The following is a 20,188-nucleotide window of genomic DNA, read 5'->3' on the forward strand; positions in this document are numbered from 1 at the left end:
CACAAGCAACACAAATGACAGAAAAGACTACTTGAGCATTGCTCGAGGATCATCAGAACAAAGTGAGAGCAGAGACCAATGAGGAAGAGACGCTGAAACGCAAGCACACATTCCAGGCCCTCCTTGTCCCAGACTCAGCCTGCAACTATGAAAAGTGGTGATAAATGCTCGTAGTGGAGTGGGAGCTGATGGGCAATGGGGAAGCCAGACAATAGCAAAGTAACCAAATGAAGTGAATGCAGATGGTTCCACTCCAGCTACCTAATCCAAAGCCGGGCAGAGTTACCACAGGCCAGCACAAAGTCATGTGTTAGAGCAACAGCTGATCTGCATTAAATAAGATTAACTCGCAGTGCCATGGTGGAAGGCCTGGGATTATATTAATGTACTTCCATTGCCGCACTAGCCGTCAGCACAATTACTGCCCTTCTTTGTGAATGACTGATCTGTAACCACAGCGAAACAGCATGCGGCTCTGAGGTCTGGGCGCTTCACGAAGATGAATTTCCATACCATCAAAATGCTTTTAATGGGCTTCCCGATTCAACCACAAGGTCTGCGTTGCAAGAATAGAGAAGTCAGGATGAAGGCTTCAGTCCAAAATGATTTCGTCGGTTGTCACTTGACAATTCCCAGTTACACAGGGGAGCAATGGTGGGGGGAGGGGAGGGCAGAATAGACGTAGGTGGAGCTGTCTCTGGGTTGCGGGATCTTTAAAAAAAAAAAAAAACGAGGCCTGATGTTTCTGAATGTAACCATCCACCTCTGAAGTCAATGTGCCTAACAAATAACAGCAATTTAGCTATGCTTGCAAGGAATGGCTGGAGTCACTTCGCATTAGCATCCGGCTGAGTCTTAAAGTCATTGCTACAAGCGAGGCATCGGATGGGAATCCAAGCTCCCAACATCCTTTCAAGAATGCTTAAATATTTGAATGCACATTCTGCTGTGCCTGTGGCCCCTCCTTCATGTGGCAGACTCGCTGCTCCCTCTCTCAGCACAGTTCTCGCGGGGCTACAAGGAGACACAGGCACCTTCCATCGCAGCCGGAGCATGCGCCTCACGGACCAGCAGCCGCACTATGGGTGTGTATTATGTGTAAGCATAAGGGCAGATATGGGAACTGATCTGGCATCTTCATCCACTGACACGTCAGTTATGGCGCTATGAAAAGCACAAGGGTAACACATGATCTCAGTGCACATATATTAGCTGGAGCTTCTGCCCGTACATGTGAATTTTGGGTTGAGCATCCGGCAATCGAGATTCTCACTTATGGTAACAAGGCTTACACAATTACAATGGCAGCATTTTGCTTGAAAATGTTAAATATTTTCCCAACAGATGATAAATTTGCCATGTCTTATGATCTTTGTCACCTGCTTTGTAAAATTCGCATACAACTGATGGCCCTTTTAGTCTAACGTGTGTTTCTGCTACACGTGCGCAGGGCATGTACGATGGAAGAAAATGCAAGCCTTGCATGAAAGTCCAGTGCAGGTGATCTTATGTGGACACTGTGTTGGTGACAGTAATCATAAGGGCATGACTTTTAAAGGTGTATGCATAATTACGTTCAACTTGGGTGTACGGAAAACTGCACCCCTGATTTTCAGCTTCAAGATTGCTCTTACTTTACTCTACTCTTGCAAAGAGGATTGGTGAATACTGCCAGTATGATGCAAAAGCCATATTTCATAATGTCACACTTCATTTTTTAGGGATGAAGGCAGTTTTCCTGGTATTCCTAGGAGGACTTCCATGCAAAAGTGACTGAATAACCCAGACTAAATGTGTTGGTTTCACTTCTCCCTTTCACGTAGATTCCCTCCCTGGAGATGCTTGTAAGGTACTTGTGTTAAGGACCAGAATAGCAACCTCAAATTTAATGGGGATGTAAGTGAAGTTAAATTTAAGTTAACAATAGCGTCTATGTATTGATTGCTAAATGTTTTACCTGGTAGAAATTTCATGTATGCAAAATAATTATGCAACGGCGTTCTCCTGAAAAATTATAACTATCATAACTTTCCAAGAATACTCCCGTGGATTCTTTATGAATGCCAAAGTCAGAAGTTGTACAAACCGTGGAATTATTTTACAATCTCAGATTGTTTCCCCTGATTTTTCTGAATCGAACCACCAAAGGGAAATCTCACCAGAACCAGCTACAGTATTCTTCATGCGCTCACCTAGACAAAATGTGACATACAGCAACATTTGCTTCCCCTGATTTCCCACATTTCTACTGCTGCTGATGCAATGTAATCACAAATTGGTGGAAATAGCTTTCTATATGTTGCATGTCACTCACTGAATTGATTCTGACTGCATAGATAAACAGTGTTATAGTTAGCCACATTAGAAGGATGATAACCCTTTTCGGAAATGGCAAGGCTCAAACCGATGAAGCGCAGTGTCCTGGGATGAGAGCGTGTGGCAAGACCACTGTATCGGTCTTACAAGGTGTACGAAGTCTGAGCAGTCCTGGCCCTCTTTGTTCAGAGTACACTGTTTAACCGAGCACCGTATTCCGAATTTGATTTAAATACCATATTTTTCTCTGATGAAGCATAAGAACCAAAAACTAAATCTGTATGAGGTTAGATTACTTTTGATTAATAAAAGCTGACCTGTTAATGGGATTCACTGTTTCAAATAACATTCTGAAATATAACAGAGTGTTAGGCGTGCACACTAAAACATGGGCGTGCTACCCTGAAAATATTTTCTATGTGCTTTGGATGTCTGATGAGGGGAGGTGGGAGAAGGGGACTGAAGGAGTTGTAAGGAGAGAAGAGGGAAGAGTTCTCCAAAAGTTAAGATCTGTTGTCTAATGAAACAATCATGATCCTGGAGTAAAAAACTCACCTGTATGAATGCTTGAAAGTGACCATTTTTACCCTCGTTGACATGTTACTGGCGTGCACATTTTCCTTGCCATTGCTCCTCAGGATTTGACGCAATACTTGTAGTACATGAGATCTTCTTCATCAGACCAGCTGTTTAGCCCCATGGCTGTCCAATCTCTTCAATGCACGAGCCCAACATTGTCACCCTTTCATTTATGTCTCAGAGCTTATAAAAAACTAGGCAAATCTTGTGCCAAGAGAAAAATCTGGTGGCGTTTCACACACATTCATGCACATCTCTGCTCAGTCAGGTTACTGGATTAGTGCATCACTGCTATGAGGTGCACTTTTAGTGGTTCAGCCCAGAAGGCGATTTGTGAGGTGTTCACCATGCTCTTTCAACTGAGTTCTTCAAGAGCCTTGACGACTATACCCATGCTCGGAATTTTCAGTGAGCAAGGTGGTACGCTCAAAAGAGTCTTATTTGGAAGTTCAATTTAATTGTATTCGCAGGAACTCCCCGTACGGTAGGCTCTGTCGGAGAATTCTGGGATGAAACTCTCATATCATACAGCACTGTTTTGGGCTGAAGGCTTGATATCACAGTGATGTAATTAATAGTTTTCTTGATTCTTTACCTAAATTTCTAGGAAGTTGATTTTTAATTGGTAGAAGCTCATGTTGAATTAGCTAACCATTGACTAATTGGGTGATCCAATCCCAACTAGAGTTTGTCCCATCTTTAACTAGTGCTTCACGTACCACATCGTTTATGAACTTTGGGGACCCTAACTGAATTATTTTGTCCCTCTTAGGTTAGAAATGCTTATGGAATGGTACTTCATCATAGATTTTCTTCACATGTAAAACACTGTTAAGCATTTTTGCATTATGGGTAACAGTTTGTTTGTGAATACAGAGTATTTCGCTAAGAAAAGGGTTTACTTACCTCGTGTATCTACTTGAAACAAAATCTTGGAAATCAACTAAACGTTTTATGAAAATGTGTTGTGGAAGTATTACAATGTAAGAGAATACAAAAATCATTGGACAAGAGAACTCAGCTTTTTTCTTGGGAGAGTATATTTTTTTGTTATGTTTATGAACTGGTGTTTTGCCCCCTATACAGTAGCTCATACAGTGGCACGTGGGCTGGCCTTCTCCAGCAATGGAAATTGCCAACACCTGATCTGATTTACCTGTGATCAGTGATCCCTGGATCCAGAGAGGAACCTGTGAGGCAGCATTCATAAAGATGCTAACTGATGTGGACCCATAGAATGCACAGGAGGACGCTGCGGCCACTTACCCTGCAACAAACCATCTACATAAATGGAGCAACAAACTCCCATGTGCTGTGGAGCATGACGAGCATTGTTGTCCTGAGGACAATCAGCGGAGTAGAGGAATTTGGTACATTTAGATTTTTTTTTTAAGCAAAACAAATGTTGCAACTATTATTAGAGGCATGTGCGATGCAGCTTCACGTGACAAAAGAAAATACTGCCATGCTGTGGAAAAAGGGTCTCAGAGTCCCAAATCTGTCAGCAAATGATACCAATGGGGCCACGCGGCAGTGCTGTGCAGAATGGTTTTTTTTTTGCATGCACTATGTCGCTTTATTAAAGCCACATTTTAGGTGTCTGTGATATTGACTCTGTAGGGCAGCACATTTTCACTCCACAAAGAGAGTCTCACTTAAGAGATTGTCCTATCAGACAATGAAACAGTCTTTGAATCCAAACTCTGGGTTTTACTAAGCTTGCACGCCCATTTATGCTAGCACAGAACACACATTGTCAATGAAATAAATGTAACCAGGGCATTTGCCTCATATATGCTTACAGACATACTAGGCTTCAAGAATGCTCCATTTTAAAAGCACTGTGTGTTTTATTTGTAAAACCTGTTTCCTGATACTCACCTCACTGTTAACTCCCGCCCCGGTCCGCCGCGTCCATTATGGGCGATTGATGCGGAGGGTGAGGAGGAGCCAGCACTTCCGGCTCGAGCGGCCAGGTTAGCGCTCTAGTAGCATTTTAGGGAAGTGTATATAACTCTCTGTCTCTCGCAGTCGCGCTGTGGAGAAGAGTCTTGCCGGTGGCAGTGGCAGGCTCTATCCGCTCGCGCTGTGTCATTTTGGAGCTGTGAGTTCAAAGGCTAACGCTGCTTCACAGCGTGATATTTTAATATTGTACAAGTCGCTACATTTTAAAAGCACTGTGTGTTTTATTTGTAAAACCTGTTTCCTGATACTCACCTCACTGTTAACTCCCGCCCCGGTCCGCCGCGTCCATTATGGGCGATTGATGCGGAGGGTGAGGAGGAGCCAGCACTTCCGGCTCGAGCGGCCAGGTTAGCGCTCTAGTTGCCCCTACTGCCTATAAATGTGTGTGGGTCAGCGACCGCGCAGCGGACGCGTGCAGCGGGCGCGCCGGAAGCGCGCCGAAGTCGAGCCAAAGTCAAGCCCGTCTGCGCCCGTCCGCGGCCGGACGGGGCGCGGGGCCAAACACCCTGGCCTCCACATACAGTATGATCAACAAACTTTGTTGAATCTCTGCCCTACTACACCTTTACCTTGCTTACACTCTATGCAGGCTTTATCACTACATAACTGCTCCATGTGCCCTTTTACTCCTGAAATGGGCTCCACAATAGTCCCCCCAAAAAAACTGATAAAAGCCGCACTGCTTAACTGTAGATCTCTCAGTAAGCACTGCAATCAGATCTACAACCTACTTGAGGATGAGGCATTGGATATACTGCTGCTAACTGAAACCTGGCTTGGCGAATCTTCTGACCCAGACATCATAGAGGCGTTGCCTCCAGGATACTCTCTCGCCAGGCTCGACAGGCAGGAAGGTAGGGGTGGTGGAATAGCTATTGCTGTTAAGGCCCCACTGGAGTGCTCCCTACTCCCCCTAACTATTGACCACTGCGAAGCTGCATCTTTTAGTATTTCACTGGGACCTCAAAATTCCCTTTCAGGTATTCTTATATATCGACCCCCAGGTAGACTATTTGACTTTACAGCTAGTCTAGTAGAGGCGACAGCACATCTCGCCCTGAGGAAATCCAAACTCCTGGTACTGGGCGACATGAACATTCATTTTGATGATGTCCAAGATAAGGACGCCTCCTATTTAAAAGATGAACTACTCTCCTTGCAGCTCACTCTTAAGAACCAAGAGCCTACTCACAAACTAGGTCATCTGATCGATCCCATATTTGGTAATTGGAATGGAGTAGAAACGCTTCCTCCAATACCCGTGCCTTGGTCGGACCATTTTGTCATTCCCTTACGTATTTGGCTGTCCGAGCCTGAAACTAGGAGCGATAGCACGCAGCGTTATCAATGTCGTAGGTGGAAAAATTTCAACATAGATACTTTCATCGACATTCTTGCTGCGGCTGAACCTCCTGGAGGGTCAGATTGTGAGGCTGCCTATTCATGCCTGAAGAACCATGTTATAACTGCCCTAGATAAGACTGCTCCTATCCGCAGTTCTCTAATCAACGGGCAAACCAGAAAACCTTCCCCGTGGTTTACTTCGGAACTTCAGGTGGCAAAATCCGCCTGTAAGAAACTGGAACGAGAATGGCGCATTAACTTCTGCCCCAAAGCCAAATCTCAATATAAAATAGCGCAAGCCGGATATTACAAACTCATTCGTTCCTCTAAAGCACGCTATTATAAGACCCGCATTGGAGAGGCTGAGAACTCCTCAAAGGAGCTCTTTAAAATCTTTAAGGAGATTTCGGTAGTATCTAGTGAGAGTAATACCCAGAATGACTCTGTTGAAGCATGTAACGATATTGCGAGATACTTTGCTAGCAAAATTACTAACATCTATGCTAATTTTTCAAAGGATCTGCCCTCGGGCTCTGCGTTCTCCGAGAATCTGGAGATCACGCAGGGTATGGCATGCCTCGATCGCTTTACCGTTCCTTGCACTAAAACCTTAATTAACATCTGTACAAGCATTAAGTCAGGGTCCCCTCGTGATCCTGCGCCTCCTAAGATCCTAGCAGCTAGCCTTAAAGTCCTGGAACAACATTTTAGATATATTCTCCAACTCTCCTTTTCTACGGCCCTCCTCCCCATGGAGTGGAAGCAAGCTATTGTGCTTCCTATAAAGAAGAAACCCAACTTAAGGCAGGATACCCTTGAAAACTTACGGCCTATCTCGCTGCTACCGTATCTGGCGAAGGTGGCCGAAAAAATAGCTAACAGCCAACTCATGGCCCATCTAGAGTCGAATAAGGCCTTCCACAGCTCTCAATCTGGGTTCAGGGCAGGTTTTTCCACAGAAACCGCCCTTCTGAGAGCGACCGAAACATTACGTGCAGGTGCGGACGCGGGCCAGACTATGGCCTTGATTATGCTTGACCTTAGTGCCGCGTTCGACACTGTGGCACATTCCATCTTGCTGCAGTGTCTGAACAAAGCCGGGGTCACCCAGGAAGCGCTGGGCTGGCTGAAAGCCTTTCTCACCAACCGATGCTTCCAGGTTCAGAGAGGCATACATCGCTCTAATAGTATAACACTAGAACAGGGGGTACCTCAGGGCTCTGCCCTGAGCCCCACCCTGTTCAATCTGTATATGGCCCCGCTGGCGGAAGTGGTAGAATCGTACGGCATTGAATTAGTTTCATATGCCGACGATACCCAACTCCTGCTCTCCCTGTCTCAAGCACCCTCCACTGATGCTAACAACTTTAAAACCTGCATGCAGGCTCTGGCAGGCTGGATGACCCAGCATTGCCTTAAGCTTAATGGTTCAAAAACGGAGGTGCTGGTAATTGGGGGAAGGGAGGCGAGCTGGACCAAGGAGTGGTGGCCTTCATGCCTGGGACCGCTGCCTACTCCCTGCAAAACAGCTAAGAATCTGGGTATCTGGGTTGATCCCAGACTTTCTTATGACAACCACGTACATAAAGTGGTTGGGAAATGCTTTGGGATAATGAAGACCCTGAACCGCACCCTAGATCTTCTCCCCCTGGAAGCCAGGCGCATTATGACCCATGCTTTGGTGACCTCGAGGATAGACTACGGCAATGTGCTCTTGCTTGGAACCTCGCAAAAAAATTTTAGGAGGCTTCAAGTACTCCAAAATACAGCAGCACGCCTAGTCCTTAGACTTCCGAAAAGGTCAGCCTCTATGCCAGCCCTAGCCACTCTGCACTGGCTACCAATAAAAAAGAGAGTCCTATTTAAAGCGCTTCTAACCTGCTATAGGATTATCTCTCACAAAGCTCCCTCTTATTTGACAGATCTGGCTATTCCATACGAGCCTACTAGAATTCTCCGCTCGGGAGGAACTGGTCTGCTTAAAATTCCCCGCATCAAGAAAGCCAGAATGGGCGGATGTTCCTTTCGCGTTATGGCTGCCAAAGAATGGAACTTTCTTCCCATAAATATCAGGCAAGCGGATTCAGAGCCCTTATTTAGGAAACTTTTAAAAACCTATCTGTTTTCCTCCTAAACTACTCTTCTTGGCTCTGACTTTTCTCCACAGCGCGGGGACACGCCGAGATGGCGTCACCATGCGCTTTACAAGCTTCTTTACAAGCTTCTTTAATAAAAAGCACTTCCATAGCTTTATTTACATAACATGTTTGGGATAGGTGGTGCTAGAAATCATGAGCTGTGCAATTTATCCAGAGATATCTAGCATAATATGCCAATGATACACAGCGTGCAGTCCAGCAACATCACAGAGAAAAAGACATTATAATTGTCAAATATTCCGAAGCGAAGACTAAATTTCAGTAAAAGCTTATGTTTCTTAAGTAGCTTAAATATTTTCAAACCCACATTCGATTCTGGCAACCTGTGAAATCCCGTCTGTTTTCACTACCACCCAGACACTGTAAGAATCTGCCCAGTTGTAATGCTTTCTGGCAAGCCGCAACAAAGCCTTACCAGCCTGGAAAGCTGTCTTATGGAATTACCCTATTCTTTGCGACCATATCTCCTTGAACATGCAGGCTTTATGGGAGGACGCGAGAAGGGCCTGGGGGACAATCTGATCAGGGAAGCGGGGCTCATGGGAAAAACCAACCTTTTCTGTCCTGCAGTTATTCAAGCCCAGGCTGTTCGCCATTGACACCTTCCCATCCAGCACTTGCTGCTCCCTCCGAAGATGCTCTTTCATCTGTCGCGCCTCCTGAATAGCCTTGGTGACAGCCTCGTGGTCATTTAAATAGCCAGACGACGTGATGGAGGAGAGGATATCTGAAAGGGAAAGATGGAAAGGTTTCAAGTCAGTCCAACACTTCAGAATGGTTTGTCCCAAGGCATTTCTTACCTATTCACAGGCTCTCAAATGATGCTTGGAAAAACAAAACATTTACATCCCTGAATACATCTGGTCAAAGACTGAAGCATCATTTCAGTGTTGATTACCAGGCCGCCATCATAGGGGACAATGACATTATGGCTGATTTAACTAATTACCTCTTCACTTTCCACTGCGCGAGACAATGTTTTGTGATGGCTGCTGATGGTTGTCTTCTACGGTTTGCTGTGTTATCTTCGATTACAATTTAAATATAGTTAACTGTAGCATTTACTCTCTGTTCCAGTACCATGCACGAGTGATCTAGTGCCAAGAAGCTATATGTTGTCAAATGGGGCACTCGCACAAGAAGCTTTAACCTAACATACCGTAGCGTAGTGTGATGCATATAGTGTGGCACGTTAAGGGTACCTTGGTGTTTTGGGGGTTGTTTGGGTTCTGTGCCCTCTCCACACTGAGAGAAGCCACTGGAAACAAAAGTAGTGCCTGTCCGAACATAAGATATAATTACTGTAACCGTGACGTCTGGATCAACTTCTTTGGTGGGTTACAAGCGGGATTTACTGTAGTGATCAAAATTGAGGCCGGCGGCAAAAAGCTTCCCTTAATGCATATAATGTGCACGTTTATAGGACTTCTTAACTTAACACGTAACAGGCTGTCTTTGTAACCATAGTCACAGTATTAGGAGCACCATACTGCGAATGACAACTACAGCTGTGCAAACACAGACACACAGCAGTAAGGTAGCATTCAGAAATCGCACTGGTGTGTGCTGCGACCATAGGTCCTTGGGTTTTTGAGTGACTGTGGCGAGTTCACAAAAGCAGTCCCTGCAGTGATGTTTCCTGCTTCTCCCAAGCCCGGTGTTAGAAGGAGCACTCTTCAGCAAAGGCCATCCCTCGGTTTACAACACGGAGAATTTTAAAGGGAGAGACTTTTTCAGCCCTGCATACAAGGTGAGTGAATCAACCATGCTTCCAGAAGTCTCCTATGCAAGCCCAGGGCAAAGCTCCTTTGCTGGGGTGCACACTACCCATCTCCCTGCTCCTCCATGCTGGCCGGTAACTCCCAAGCCTTATTAGATCTCAGATGCCCTTGTTTCAATGATGGCTCATTACAAATGGTAATTCTATTTCATGGCGGCTCCATCGTGAAGCAATAGTGCAGCTCGAGTATCTTCAGTCCATACAGAAACAGGCACCCTTGGAACAGAGCAACCACGGTTCTATCAGGGACTGAGCTTGGACTTTCATTCTTGGACTCTGCAACCAGCGCTCCAACATGCCGGCACTTCGAATCTCATGCCTAACCCTTCACAGACAACTGCGCCAATACTTGCTCCTCCTCGGCGTGCGGATTGAGGAGCTAGAGCATGTAGCGCTCCTGCTTCTATTTTCTAGTGTCTGTACCACACTAATGCATGCCCCGATATTCACACCTGAGGCATTTACCTCGATGCCACTGTTTTGTCACACCTGCACGATGCTTGCATAGTCTGTTGAGATGTGAAGAGCTCATAAAAATAAACAGAATATTTTACATTTTTAAATTTGAATTTTAAAAATCTACCAAGAGCCAGTGTGTTCCAAACAGAAGGTATTGCTCCAGTTGCAGCCAAGGTGGCTTACAAAGTACAGCGTAGCTGCTGAGAGTTGGTGTGATGTGCAAGACACAAACCACAAAACCACCAAGGCCAACCCATCCTTCCATCCTTCTGTGGTCAGTGAAGTGACCACCATTAAACTGGGATTATTCACTATCCTCAGGTCACTAATGTTAAATACTAGCGGGAGACAGCGCCATGTACGCTGACGAAGGTAACGTACAGGAATGCTAAGAGAGTTTAATTTCCATGTGCTGAAGCCCACTTTTATTGGCTCAGACATCCGCTACAGTAGTAAAGCAACCACATGGGGCAGTAGAATACACGAGGTTCAACAGGCATGCGCTGACAGGAAACATGCATTCAGGGTACCAAACGCGCCATTATACCTGTCACTCAGAAGGTGCTGGGGGCTACCACTCCTGTGCTCACCGAGCACACTGCACTTATGCACCCAAAAAACAAAGTTGCTGTCAATACGCAACAAATCTGTGGAATAAAAGCCCTGTGGGTATCCTTCTGATAATGCTATGTGGTAATGGCAACCCCATTTAAATGCATGAAATATCAATTTTGCATGAGCTGGCATGTTGCCATTGCATGGGCATCGCCTAATGCCAGCTGCTCGCTCTATAGCCTCTGGTGATGCATCCTTGCCCAGCGATAATGGTTGGGTAATACTCCAGGAAGAGAGAGGGGCTGGGTGACAGGAGATATCAGTACATGTATGGGGCAGGGACAATTGACAATAGTCAAGCGTGAACGCTCCATATCCAATTGGATCTACTGATAGACCGAGGGCAGCAATTACACACAGGATAGTTCATGGTACTGGTGTGGTAAGCTCAGGGTGAAAGCGCAGACAGATCATGTGCACTGTGCTTTCATGAGACAGCATGCCACACCTCGATGATTTATGAAATATTTTACAAGGTCACATTAACCTGCCGAGAGATCCCCCTGGGGATGGTTGGTTGCGCAATACATATGAGTAAATAAATAATCTGCAAAGTAAGCATTATGGCGTTTAAGGACAAGGCTTGCCCGCTGGATTGCAAGTCTTAAAGTGCTGAAAAGATGGCTGACATGTTAGCTAGGTGGCAATGACTACAAGAGAGCACCACAACACAGCACCACAGCCATCCCTGAAAGCTGGTGGAGAACAGAGCAGGTTCCACACGATGGTGGTTACATGACCACGTTTATGAGCAGTCTGGCTGCTGTGTTGAAAGACCTTTTAGAGGAGCTGTGGTGTTTTCAGGCCCAAGGAATAGTGTATAACTGACCTTGACATGACTCTTACTTTAATTACTGTGAACCTCACTGTGGATCTAAAACTCTAGGGAGAATAGTCCCAGGCATGCCGCGCGGATGACATCGGCACCATATTTGAACAAGCATTTGCAAAAGCTGCTCTGGCATTAGGAAAGGGTCTTTTGGTTTTTCCAATGATTATTTTCTCTTGAAATGTTTTGTGATACTTTATTATAAACAAAAACATTCAAAAACATCTGTCCATGCGTGCATAACTTTTTAAATCATGTTTATTAAAAACATTGGACGTTGGCTGCCTATGCATGTGCACTCCGGGGTCAACACTCTTTAAATGTTTTTGGCAAAAGTGAAAAAACACTGAAAGATGGCCAGCCGTGCATGTATGCACATGCATAGGGTTACTTGGTTTTAAAGCCCATTTGTGGCCATCTTTCCGTGGTTTTAAAGCACATTCAAATATAAGCGCACTTACAGTGCCTGCACAAGATGTGGAGAACTGCAACCAGTGGCGAGGGCCCAGATGCAATATCCAGGGAGCTGCCGGCCCTAAAAAAGTTGTTTATCTGTGAGGGTGACAACATTGTGCTTTGACAAAATGCTGTCTCAAAGAAGAGAACCAATGACTGAAGTGTCCTGACCCATTGCCCAATACTCTATGCTATGGTTGGTGCAGGAGAAATGTGAATGACGCCACAACAAACCAATAGATGAAGGAGGATGACTGATAATTGTATGTATGTATACATATATACCAATAAGCTGTTATTCAAATGTAAAGGACTTGGCTAGAGACAGAAGGAAAAGGGATGGCGGGAGGAGTCCAAAGTTTTCCAGGAACATCCTGGGTGGTTGTTTATTAAGAGTGGTTCATCGCCGCCTTCATGATCAGTTTCTTTATGAACTCAACTCTTTCCGATAATACCATATGCAGCTTATCTTCGGGCAGACTCCTGCACGTGACAGACCTACTGAGCTGTTAAATGTATATTTTTTATACATCATGTTCATAGTAAACAGTGTTATGGCTTTACAACAACTGGGAAACTCAGCACACATGTGTACGATGAAAAATAAACTTTCCAATCTGCCTTTATATGAATGAACTTTGACCTTATTCTTTAGCTACATTAGTAGCAGAGAAAATTCCTTTTCCCCATAGAACAATGAAGCAAAAGTGAATTTTGCGAACATGGATTTTAAGCTCAATGGAGAGCAAGAATCGCAACTTGGAAATAAAATAGCGAAGGAAGGGCAAAGCTGCCCTCCAACCTGTGGCAGAAGAGGTGATATCTGTACATGCCAGAGGTGTAAGCAGGTCCACTACAGTAGGGGGCCCCAACCCTTCAGGGTCCCACAGTCAGACCGAGGCCAATGAATATACGTGACATGCAGGAGACTCGGGGGCCCCTCTTCGCATTACGCGGGGGAGGGGGATTTCATTTTGTGTTGCGCCACCGTAAAAGCTTCTCAAGGACAGCGCTCTCTCTTTCCACATAGGATAACTTCCAGCTGTAATCATGCGGGGCGGCGGCCATGTTGAAGGTGGCCGGCCTTGCAGACATGCAGCATCATTTCAAGGACCGCATGTACGGGGACGGTGATAGGTCGAGAGATCACATGCTTGTTTGGCAGCAACACCGATAGGATTAGAGTTATTAAGCACACCGGCTAAACATGCAGTTTAGGGATGACGACTGCCGACGCTTCTTAAGAGCGCAGGAAGCCATCTGACAGTTTCTGAAAACCAATCTCGCGTCTGTTGGTCAGGCGGAAACTGTAGGCGCTATGGAATCAAGTTTGCCTTCGTGTGCGCTGCAAGGTGTGTCGATGCAGCCTAATAATAGGGAGTGCAAGAGAGGACAGAGAAGAGACTCCGCGCATAAAACAGAGCAGAACCGCGCCTTCGACGTGGGGCCCGCGGATCAATGCAAACAGCTCGTTCAGTGACGGGCGGCAGATGGAAGGATTGTGGACAGACGGCGGGCGCTAATCGCACACAAAATGACCGGCTTGCCTCAACATGTTCACTGGATTCCAGCAAACTTTGCACCCTAATCCATTTTTAGAACAAAAAACATCTGGGGCATAAATCCTCTAATCTGCCAAAACACGCTATTAAATCCGATGATTTGTTGAAAAACACAAAGATTAAAGAATGAACATAGAAAATGGCTAACTGCCGTGTTGGGAAAGTGTTATTAATACCCTTTTTGTCTCAATTATGAATGTTCCGTTCCTAAAGAGCCTTGCCTAATCATGTCAGATTGCACACCCCTCGTCTATCCTTAGATTCCTCATCTAACATTTGCCAAGATCACACAATGCAAAGCATTGGCTTCCTGCTAAATACTGAGCTGGGAGGAGAACTGGGGAGGTGTGTTATATTGACTTTTCATTGGTGCAAACACAGGGCATAAACGTTTGGAGCTTGTAAAATAAGGAATGTAGGAAACAACATTTGGCCCATTCGATATAACCCAGGCAAAAGGTATAAATAGGTTTTAGAACATTTACTGAACATGGCAAACGTGTTTGATGATAGACCATTTGTATGTGTGTTTGACGCTAACAGCCTCTAGTTCAGGTTCAATCGTTTTTTCTTATACAAGAGGAAAACGAGTTTGCAGTTCCTTGCTATCTATATGTAATACAGCTATTAAAGTGAGCTTGCATTGCTTTTGCTATTTAACAAACACAATTTGCCTCAAGCGTAGTCTCTTCTTTACCTTTCAAAAACCATACATTGGTATTCTGCAGTTTTTTTTTTTTTTGCAAACACAGCAGAAAAATATTAAATCAGTTTGTGCACATTTACTCTGGCGCAAATACCATATGTTGCATTTCCTATAACTAAAGCAGTTCATAAAATTAATGCAAATTAATTTACCCTGTTTTTTGAACCAATGCAAACTTTTGGCAACATGTCCCACAAAAATCACAGCAGTAGAACTACATTGGTCAAGCATTTCAGCTAGAGTTCCAATCCATAAAGTGCTCGAAAGTAGTGGACCCTGGACGCCTAGAGTAGGGCAACAGTTTGCAAAATAAATTCATATGAGTTTCTAGTCACAAGACTTATAAACAAAAATAATAGGGACAAATTTGCTGTGGTTTTTTAGGGACCCCATTTTCTTACGTGCGTTAATTTCCATGAATGCCAGGCAGCTGCCCTGTTTCCCTAGAGTGCTGTATACTTGAGCTTAGCCAGCTTCTATGCACTCATAATTTTGAGGCAAATACAGGAACTGAGGCAGAAGGAAATGAACAAAGGCATTTTGTCCAGTTTCACCCAGTTTGGTCAAGTAGGGAAGTTAGAGTTTATGTTATGTGTATTAGTACCGCACATTAGCACCCGCTACGATATTCTGGCACCAAGCAGGTGTGTGTGCCTATCCCTGGGGTGTGTGTGCCTAGCCCTAGAGGTGAACTCATGTCCCTCAATTCCACTCAGCGAGACACGAAGAGCCCTTTTGTAGTTCTCACCACTCATGTGAGTGCAAGTGCTTCAAGTAGCTACGTCCAATACTCTAATAAAGCATTGCAGCCTAATGTCCAGGGCTATAACCGTTGTCAAAGAGCCCAAACCATAGTCAGAGGGCCCGAACCCGAGTTATAGGCCGGAGCCACAGCCCAGGGTCTCCAACAAGGAAGAGGGCCTCTACACACTGGAGCAGCTCAAAGCTGAAGGACTAAAATGCAAGTAAACTCTTCTACAGTACCCAATGCGGGTAGAATGCCCTAAAATGAGCACAGAGAAAACCAATATGAGCAGACAGGAGAGCTGACACTTGAACCCAGGCCCCCTGGGTAGCTCTGTGCAGAGCCTTTCAGCCAAGGAATGCTTGCACGATTTCTACTGTGACTTAATGTATGCAGAGCGCCATACAGTTGAGAAGGTACCAAAGAACAGTACTGGCGAGGAAACGAAATGCAACTGAAATGCACCTTTTAGAATGAGTAACCCCTGGGCAGCATTTTAAAACATTAATATCAGCTGGTGAATATTTATCAGACCAGAAGTGGACCATGCAGACATTTCTGGGTTTCTGAACAGATGTTTGAGACTTGCAGCCGTGGCAGATAAACCTCCTCTCCGGATTGGCTTAGAGCCGAAACTTCCGTGGAGAGGTACTGCCATATTTACAAACCCATCTACCTGCAGTGCTTTCCTCAACAAAAATATTTTGGTTCAGCGCACTTTCCCTTACAACCACTAAAATTCGAAATATAAAATGACTGCCAGCAGGTAGTGGAAACTTCAGCTGACTGGGGAGCCTGCTCCTCGGGCAAAAGATATTGGGAAAACATCCTTTTGGGGACTACTTCCCGCAGACCTTAGTTTGTGTGAGCTGAACGCTTCAGTCAGCCTTCGCTTGGGTTTTCCCAAGTATCGCTATCTCTGAAAAGACTTGGCACCAGACGGCAATTAATAGCACACTCTCCGTATGTTTTTTGTTAGTTGCCAAAAAAATTGGCGTGAAGAAAAAGGCTTAATAGACGTGAGTAGAACTGAAATGATACCTCGGCGCAGTGCAGGACAAGGCTCATTATTTTCTGACAGAAATGAAGGAAAATAAAGGTAAAGGACCCACCATATGGCGTTCACTCACTGCTGCACACGCGTCATTAACGTTGAGTTTAATTAATAGCCAGGTTTGGCAGACGACCACTTTGCGTGGCAGCAGTGAGGGTCCACTGGACAGAGGACCACCACCACCATGCATCTAGCCTCTTTTATACACAAAGGCCCCCTTGACAGCCCATCTCCTGTTTGACTGACAGGTGCACAGGTAAGTTCAAGTAGGCCAATACAGGGTATCCCGACAGTAGAGCGTGGCAGTCTTGGCAGCCTTTATCATACTGTCATAAGCATTAACATTTTCTTTAATTCTCGCTTCCTAAACCCACATTTGTTTTGATTGAGAGACCGAGTACATTTTTTCTCAAATCACCAGTAGATTTCTCTCTTCAGAAGAGAGGCTCATATTATTGAATAAAGGTTGTAATTCTGCATCATCTGTATTTTTCATAGGGTGGAATGTGTTTTCAAGGGTTGGAAGGAAGATCATTTAGTGCCTGCTCGGGTTTCCCAAGACCGGTCTATTGCAGGCTGTGACCTGCTGTAGATAATGGCTGTGGCCTCACGTTCACTTTCTTCTTAAGGCAGCGGAGAGTGGTGTGGGCTTACCTTAAAATAAGTGTGGGGTTCGAAGTCGCCACCAGCCCTGCTGAACACCAAACATGCCTAGTCTTGATTCCTCCTCATGCCTCCTCCTGTACACTTCCTGTATTTGTAAGCATAATCCCTCAGGTTCTTTTTCATTCCTGCTTTCTTACATATTCACTATTTTCTTATCTTTCCCTACCCCCTTCTCTCTCTCCCTTTTCTTTCTTTGCCTACCTTGCAGAGGGTCTAAGAAAGATTAAGACAAATAAGTCTGGGCCCCACAAACTGAGTGCTGGTGCCCACCACCAGAAACGACCTGCACACATTAAGCACAGGATCTTTTTATACATCCTCGTAAACACACAAACAGTCTTCAGTCCATTCCTATTTCAACAGTAGTGTGACGCCTTAGAGCTTCAGCAGTGTCCGTGAGTCCGAAGAATAGCGGCGAGGATAGCCTTTTATTTGATCCCAAGACTCCGTTCATCCTATAATAGCATCATATCATAAAACAATCTCCTGCTTCTTTCAATGGACTATACTGTCTGAATTATTTTATTGAGGCTGCAGCATGACTGGGGAACAGATGCTTTTAGGTTTATTATAACCCTCATTCTTTCTTAGATTCCATGTCTTCCCCACCACATCATGGGTTTTTGGTCTTATTTGGAAGTTAGGTTTAGAGAGAAGAGGCATGATGTATCTACAGAGTACACCCAGTGACACAGGAACGGCGATTTACCCTGAGGGACAAGTTATGATCGGGTTTGCTTTTGGTATTTTTACCAGGGAGAAGACGTGAGGCTGGAAGCCAATACACTTTTTTGATAGACATGGTCTTTACAGCTGTATTGCTCCTTTTTTTGTGATATAACAAAACGATGCAATTTGAAAACAAATCAACAATTAAGGTAAATTAAAATGTGAATTGAACCATCATTCCTAAACTGTTTGTGGACAGGAGTACACAATCAATTAAAAAAAACAAGAACAAAAATTCAAGAAGTAGACTTTTGCAACATTGGTCTATTAATGCTACAATCTCGCCTTATTAGCAGCTAAAAAATGATCATTAATACTTTTAATCCAGAAGTGGCAGAGTTAAGGATGTTTTTTGCTCCCACGAGGTACCCCTCTCTTTTTCACAGTTTGCAGCATGAGACCCTAGCCCTGACTCACAGGTGGCAGCGGCCCACTCTTGACAGGGGCCAAAGGGACCTCTCTCGCCTGCACACTTTACAGCCTTAAATTGTCACTGCCTGCCAGGCCTGCAGTGCCTCATGCTGCACTCCTGCTGAGAACACTGGGATCAAAACAGCCACGATGAGTAGTGTGAATGCCTACTCAGTCTGTCTCTACCACAGCTCAGCATCGTGCTCCGCAACCTGAAAACGTCTCTTTCAATATTGAAAGCTGGCAGATACATAGCAATGACTCCATGCCATTTACAATAATTCAAGTGTGTTATCTCTTAGTCCACAGTCTTCCATGATTTATTAATGGCATAACACATTAACTTTCTTATAACAGTGACCTTTACTGCTCCTGTCACCCTCGCAGTTGTTATCCAATTACATTATGTATCACTCATTACAGGTACAGCTTTTTAAATCTGCTTCCGGAAGGCAAAGCACGCAGGGATTACACTTGTGAAGATATGGGAACAGAACAATGTAATACATACTGGAAAGAAGGCAGTTGTGAAAAGTGTGTATCTTTTGGAAATAAAATTAATGTGTAAAACCTCAAAACGGGACATTCAAAAACATAGGAAAAGCAACAGAAGTCATACGATTACGTTTAGGAACATGTTGCAGGTTAGTTAATTTGTTTTGCCAGTTGTAACTTGGTCACCAGTAATTGTCAAATAAACAATATTCATAGGAGTTTTGCTAGATTCTGCGCCAATCATACAATATTGATAGGATTCTGTGCCAATCGAATAATATTGAATCAGTGTTAATGTCTGCGCAAATCGCCAATACTGTTTCTTTGGGTGTACCTGCTCCAATACAAACTACTTCTCAGGCAGGTAAAGGATTAAACACAGGTTGCACGGGTCCAGGAAACTGGGCATAAAGGCTCAACCATCTGAGTAAGAAGAGCAGGGGCAGTAAAAAGCTTTCCAGGTGGAATCATGGCCATTAACAGATTCCTTGAACACGGACAATAGAAAATCACAACCAGCTATGCCGCATGTCTAGGATCAGTGACACAATTAGAAGTGAGCGAAAAAAGCAAAAAGGTCATCCCAAAAAGTCAATTTCAACCTTCTGAGGAGTTGGACATTTTGATTTGGGTGCATGTCTAAAACCACATACCATGTTAAGGCTATTGACATTTAAGTGCTTATGCCAAACTACTTTATGTTAGTATAAATAAGCCAATATGGTCCCCTTTTGTGGACGGAACAGGCAGAACCATTGGCCAACGGTTGCACGTCAATGTTTTAAAATTGAGCTTTGACTTTGTAATCATGCAGTTAATGTTATCTATGACATAGTGTCATCGACATACCTATTGAATTTACTCGCATTGAAGGGCTAGCCAATGTGGATGGTATATTAGACTTGTGATTGCCACCACCGCTGTTCATTCTCATCGCGGGCATGTGTGGAGAGGACGGCGATGCAGGGGACCTCCCTTCGGACGTCTTGGGTTTGGCTGAAAGGTTCAATGGCTGGGCGGATTCATCCTGGAATGAAGAGATCAAATAAACGGCTGTCAAGTTTTTGAATGGTGGTCCCTATCAATTCTAAACAAGCATGGAAACAAACAACCTGTGTAGCCAGCTTGGTGAAGCGATGCAGGTAGAAGGTTTACCAATATCACTCATGCAAAAACATTTTTTGAGGTTGATTATCTGTGTGTTCGCACAATAACTTCTGATTAATTAACGATGACAACCATATGTGCCTCCCATTTTTATGGTGCTAAAACCACACCATACAGATATGCCAAGTCAATAGAACCACCGAAGAAATTA

At 44.5% G+C, this 20,188-nt stretch overlaps 1 protein-coding gene across 3 annotated transcripts in view; it reads right to left on the reverse strand.

Moving 5' to 3' along the window:
• SOX5 (SRY-box transcription factor 5) overlaps positions 1–20,188 on the reverse strand; it is a 423,652-nt gene that overhangs the window by 50,594 nt on the left and 352,870 nt on the right. For all 3 annotated transcript variants that reach the window (XM_085652751.1, XM_085652752.1, XM_085652753.1), the window contains 2 exons: positions 19,720–19,897; positions 8,918–9,090 (listed from right to left, as the gene is read on the reverse strand). In XM_085652751.1, coding sequence (XP_085508877.1) covers positions 8,918–9,090; positions 19,720–19,897 — 351 coding nt within the window. The remainder of the gene's footprint in view (positions 1–8,917; positions 9,091–19,719; positions 19,898–20,188) is intronic.

Source organism: Triturus cristatus, chromosome 4_1 (genome assembly GCF_964204655.1).
Source record: "Triturus cristatus chromosome 4_1, aTriCri1.1, whole genome shotgun sequence".
Taxonomy (NCBI): domain Eukaryota; kingdom Metazoa; phylum Chordata; class Amphibia; order Caudata; family Salamandridae; genus Triturus; species Triturus cristatus.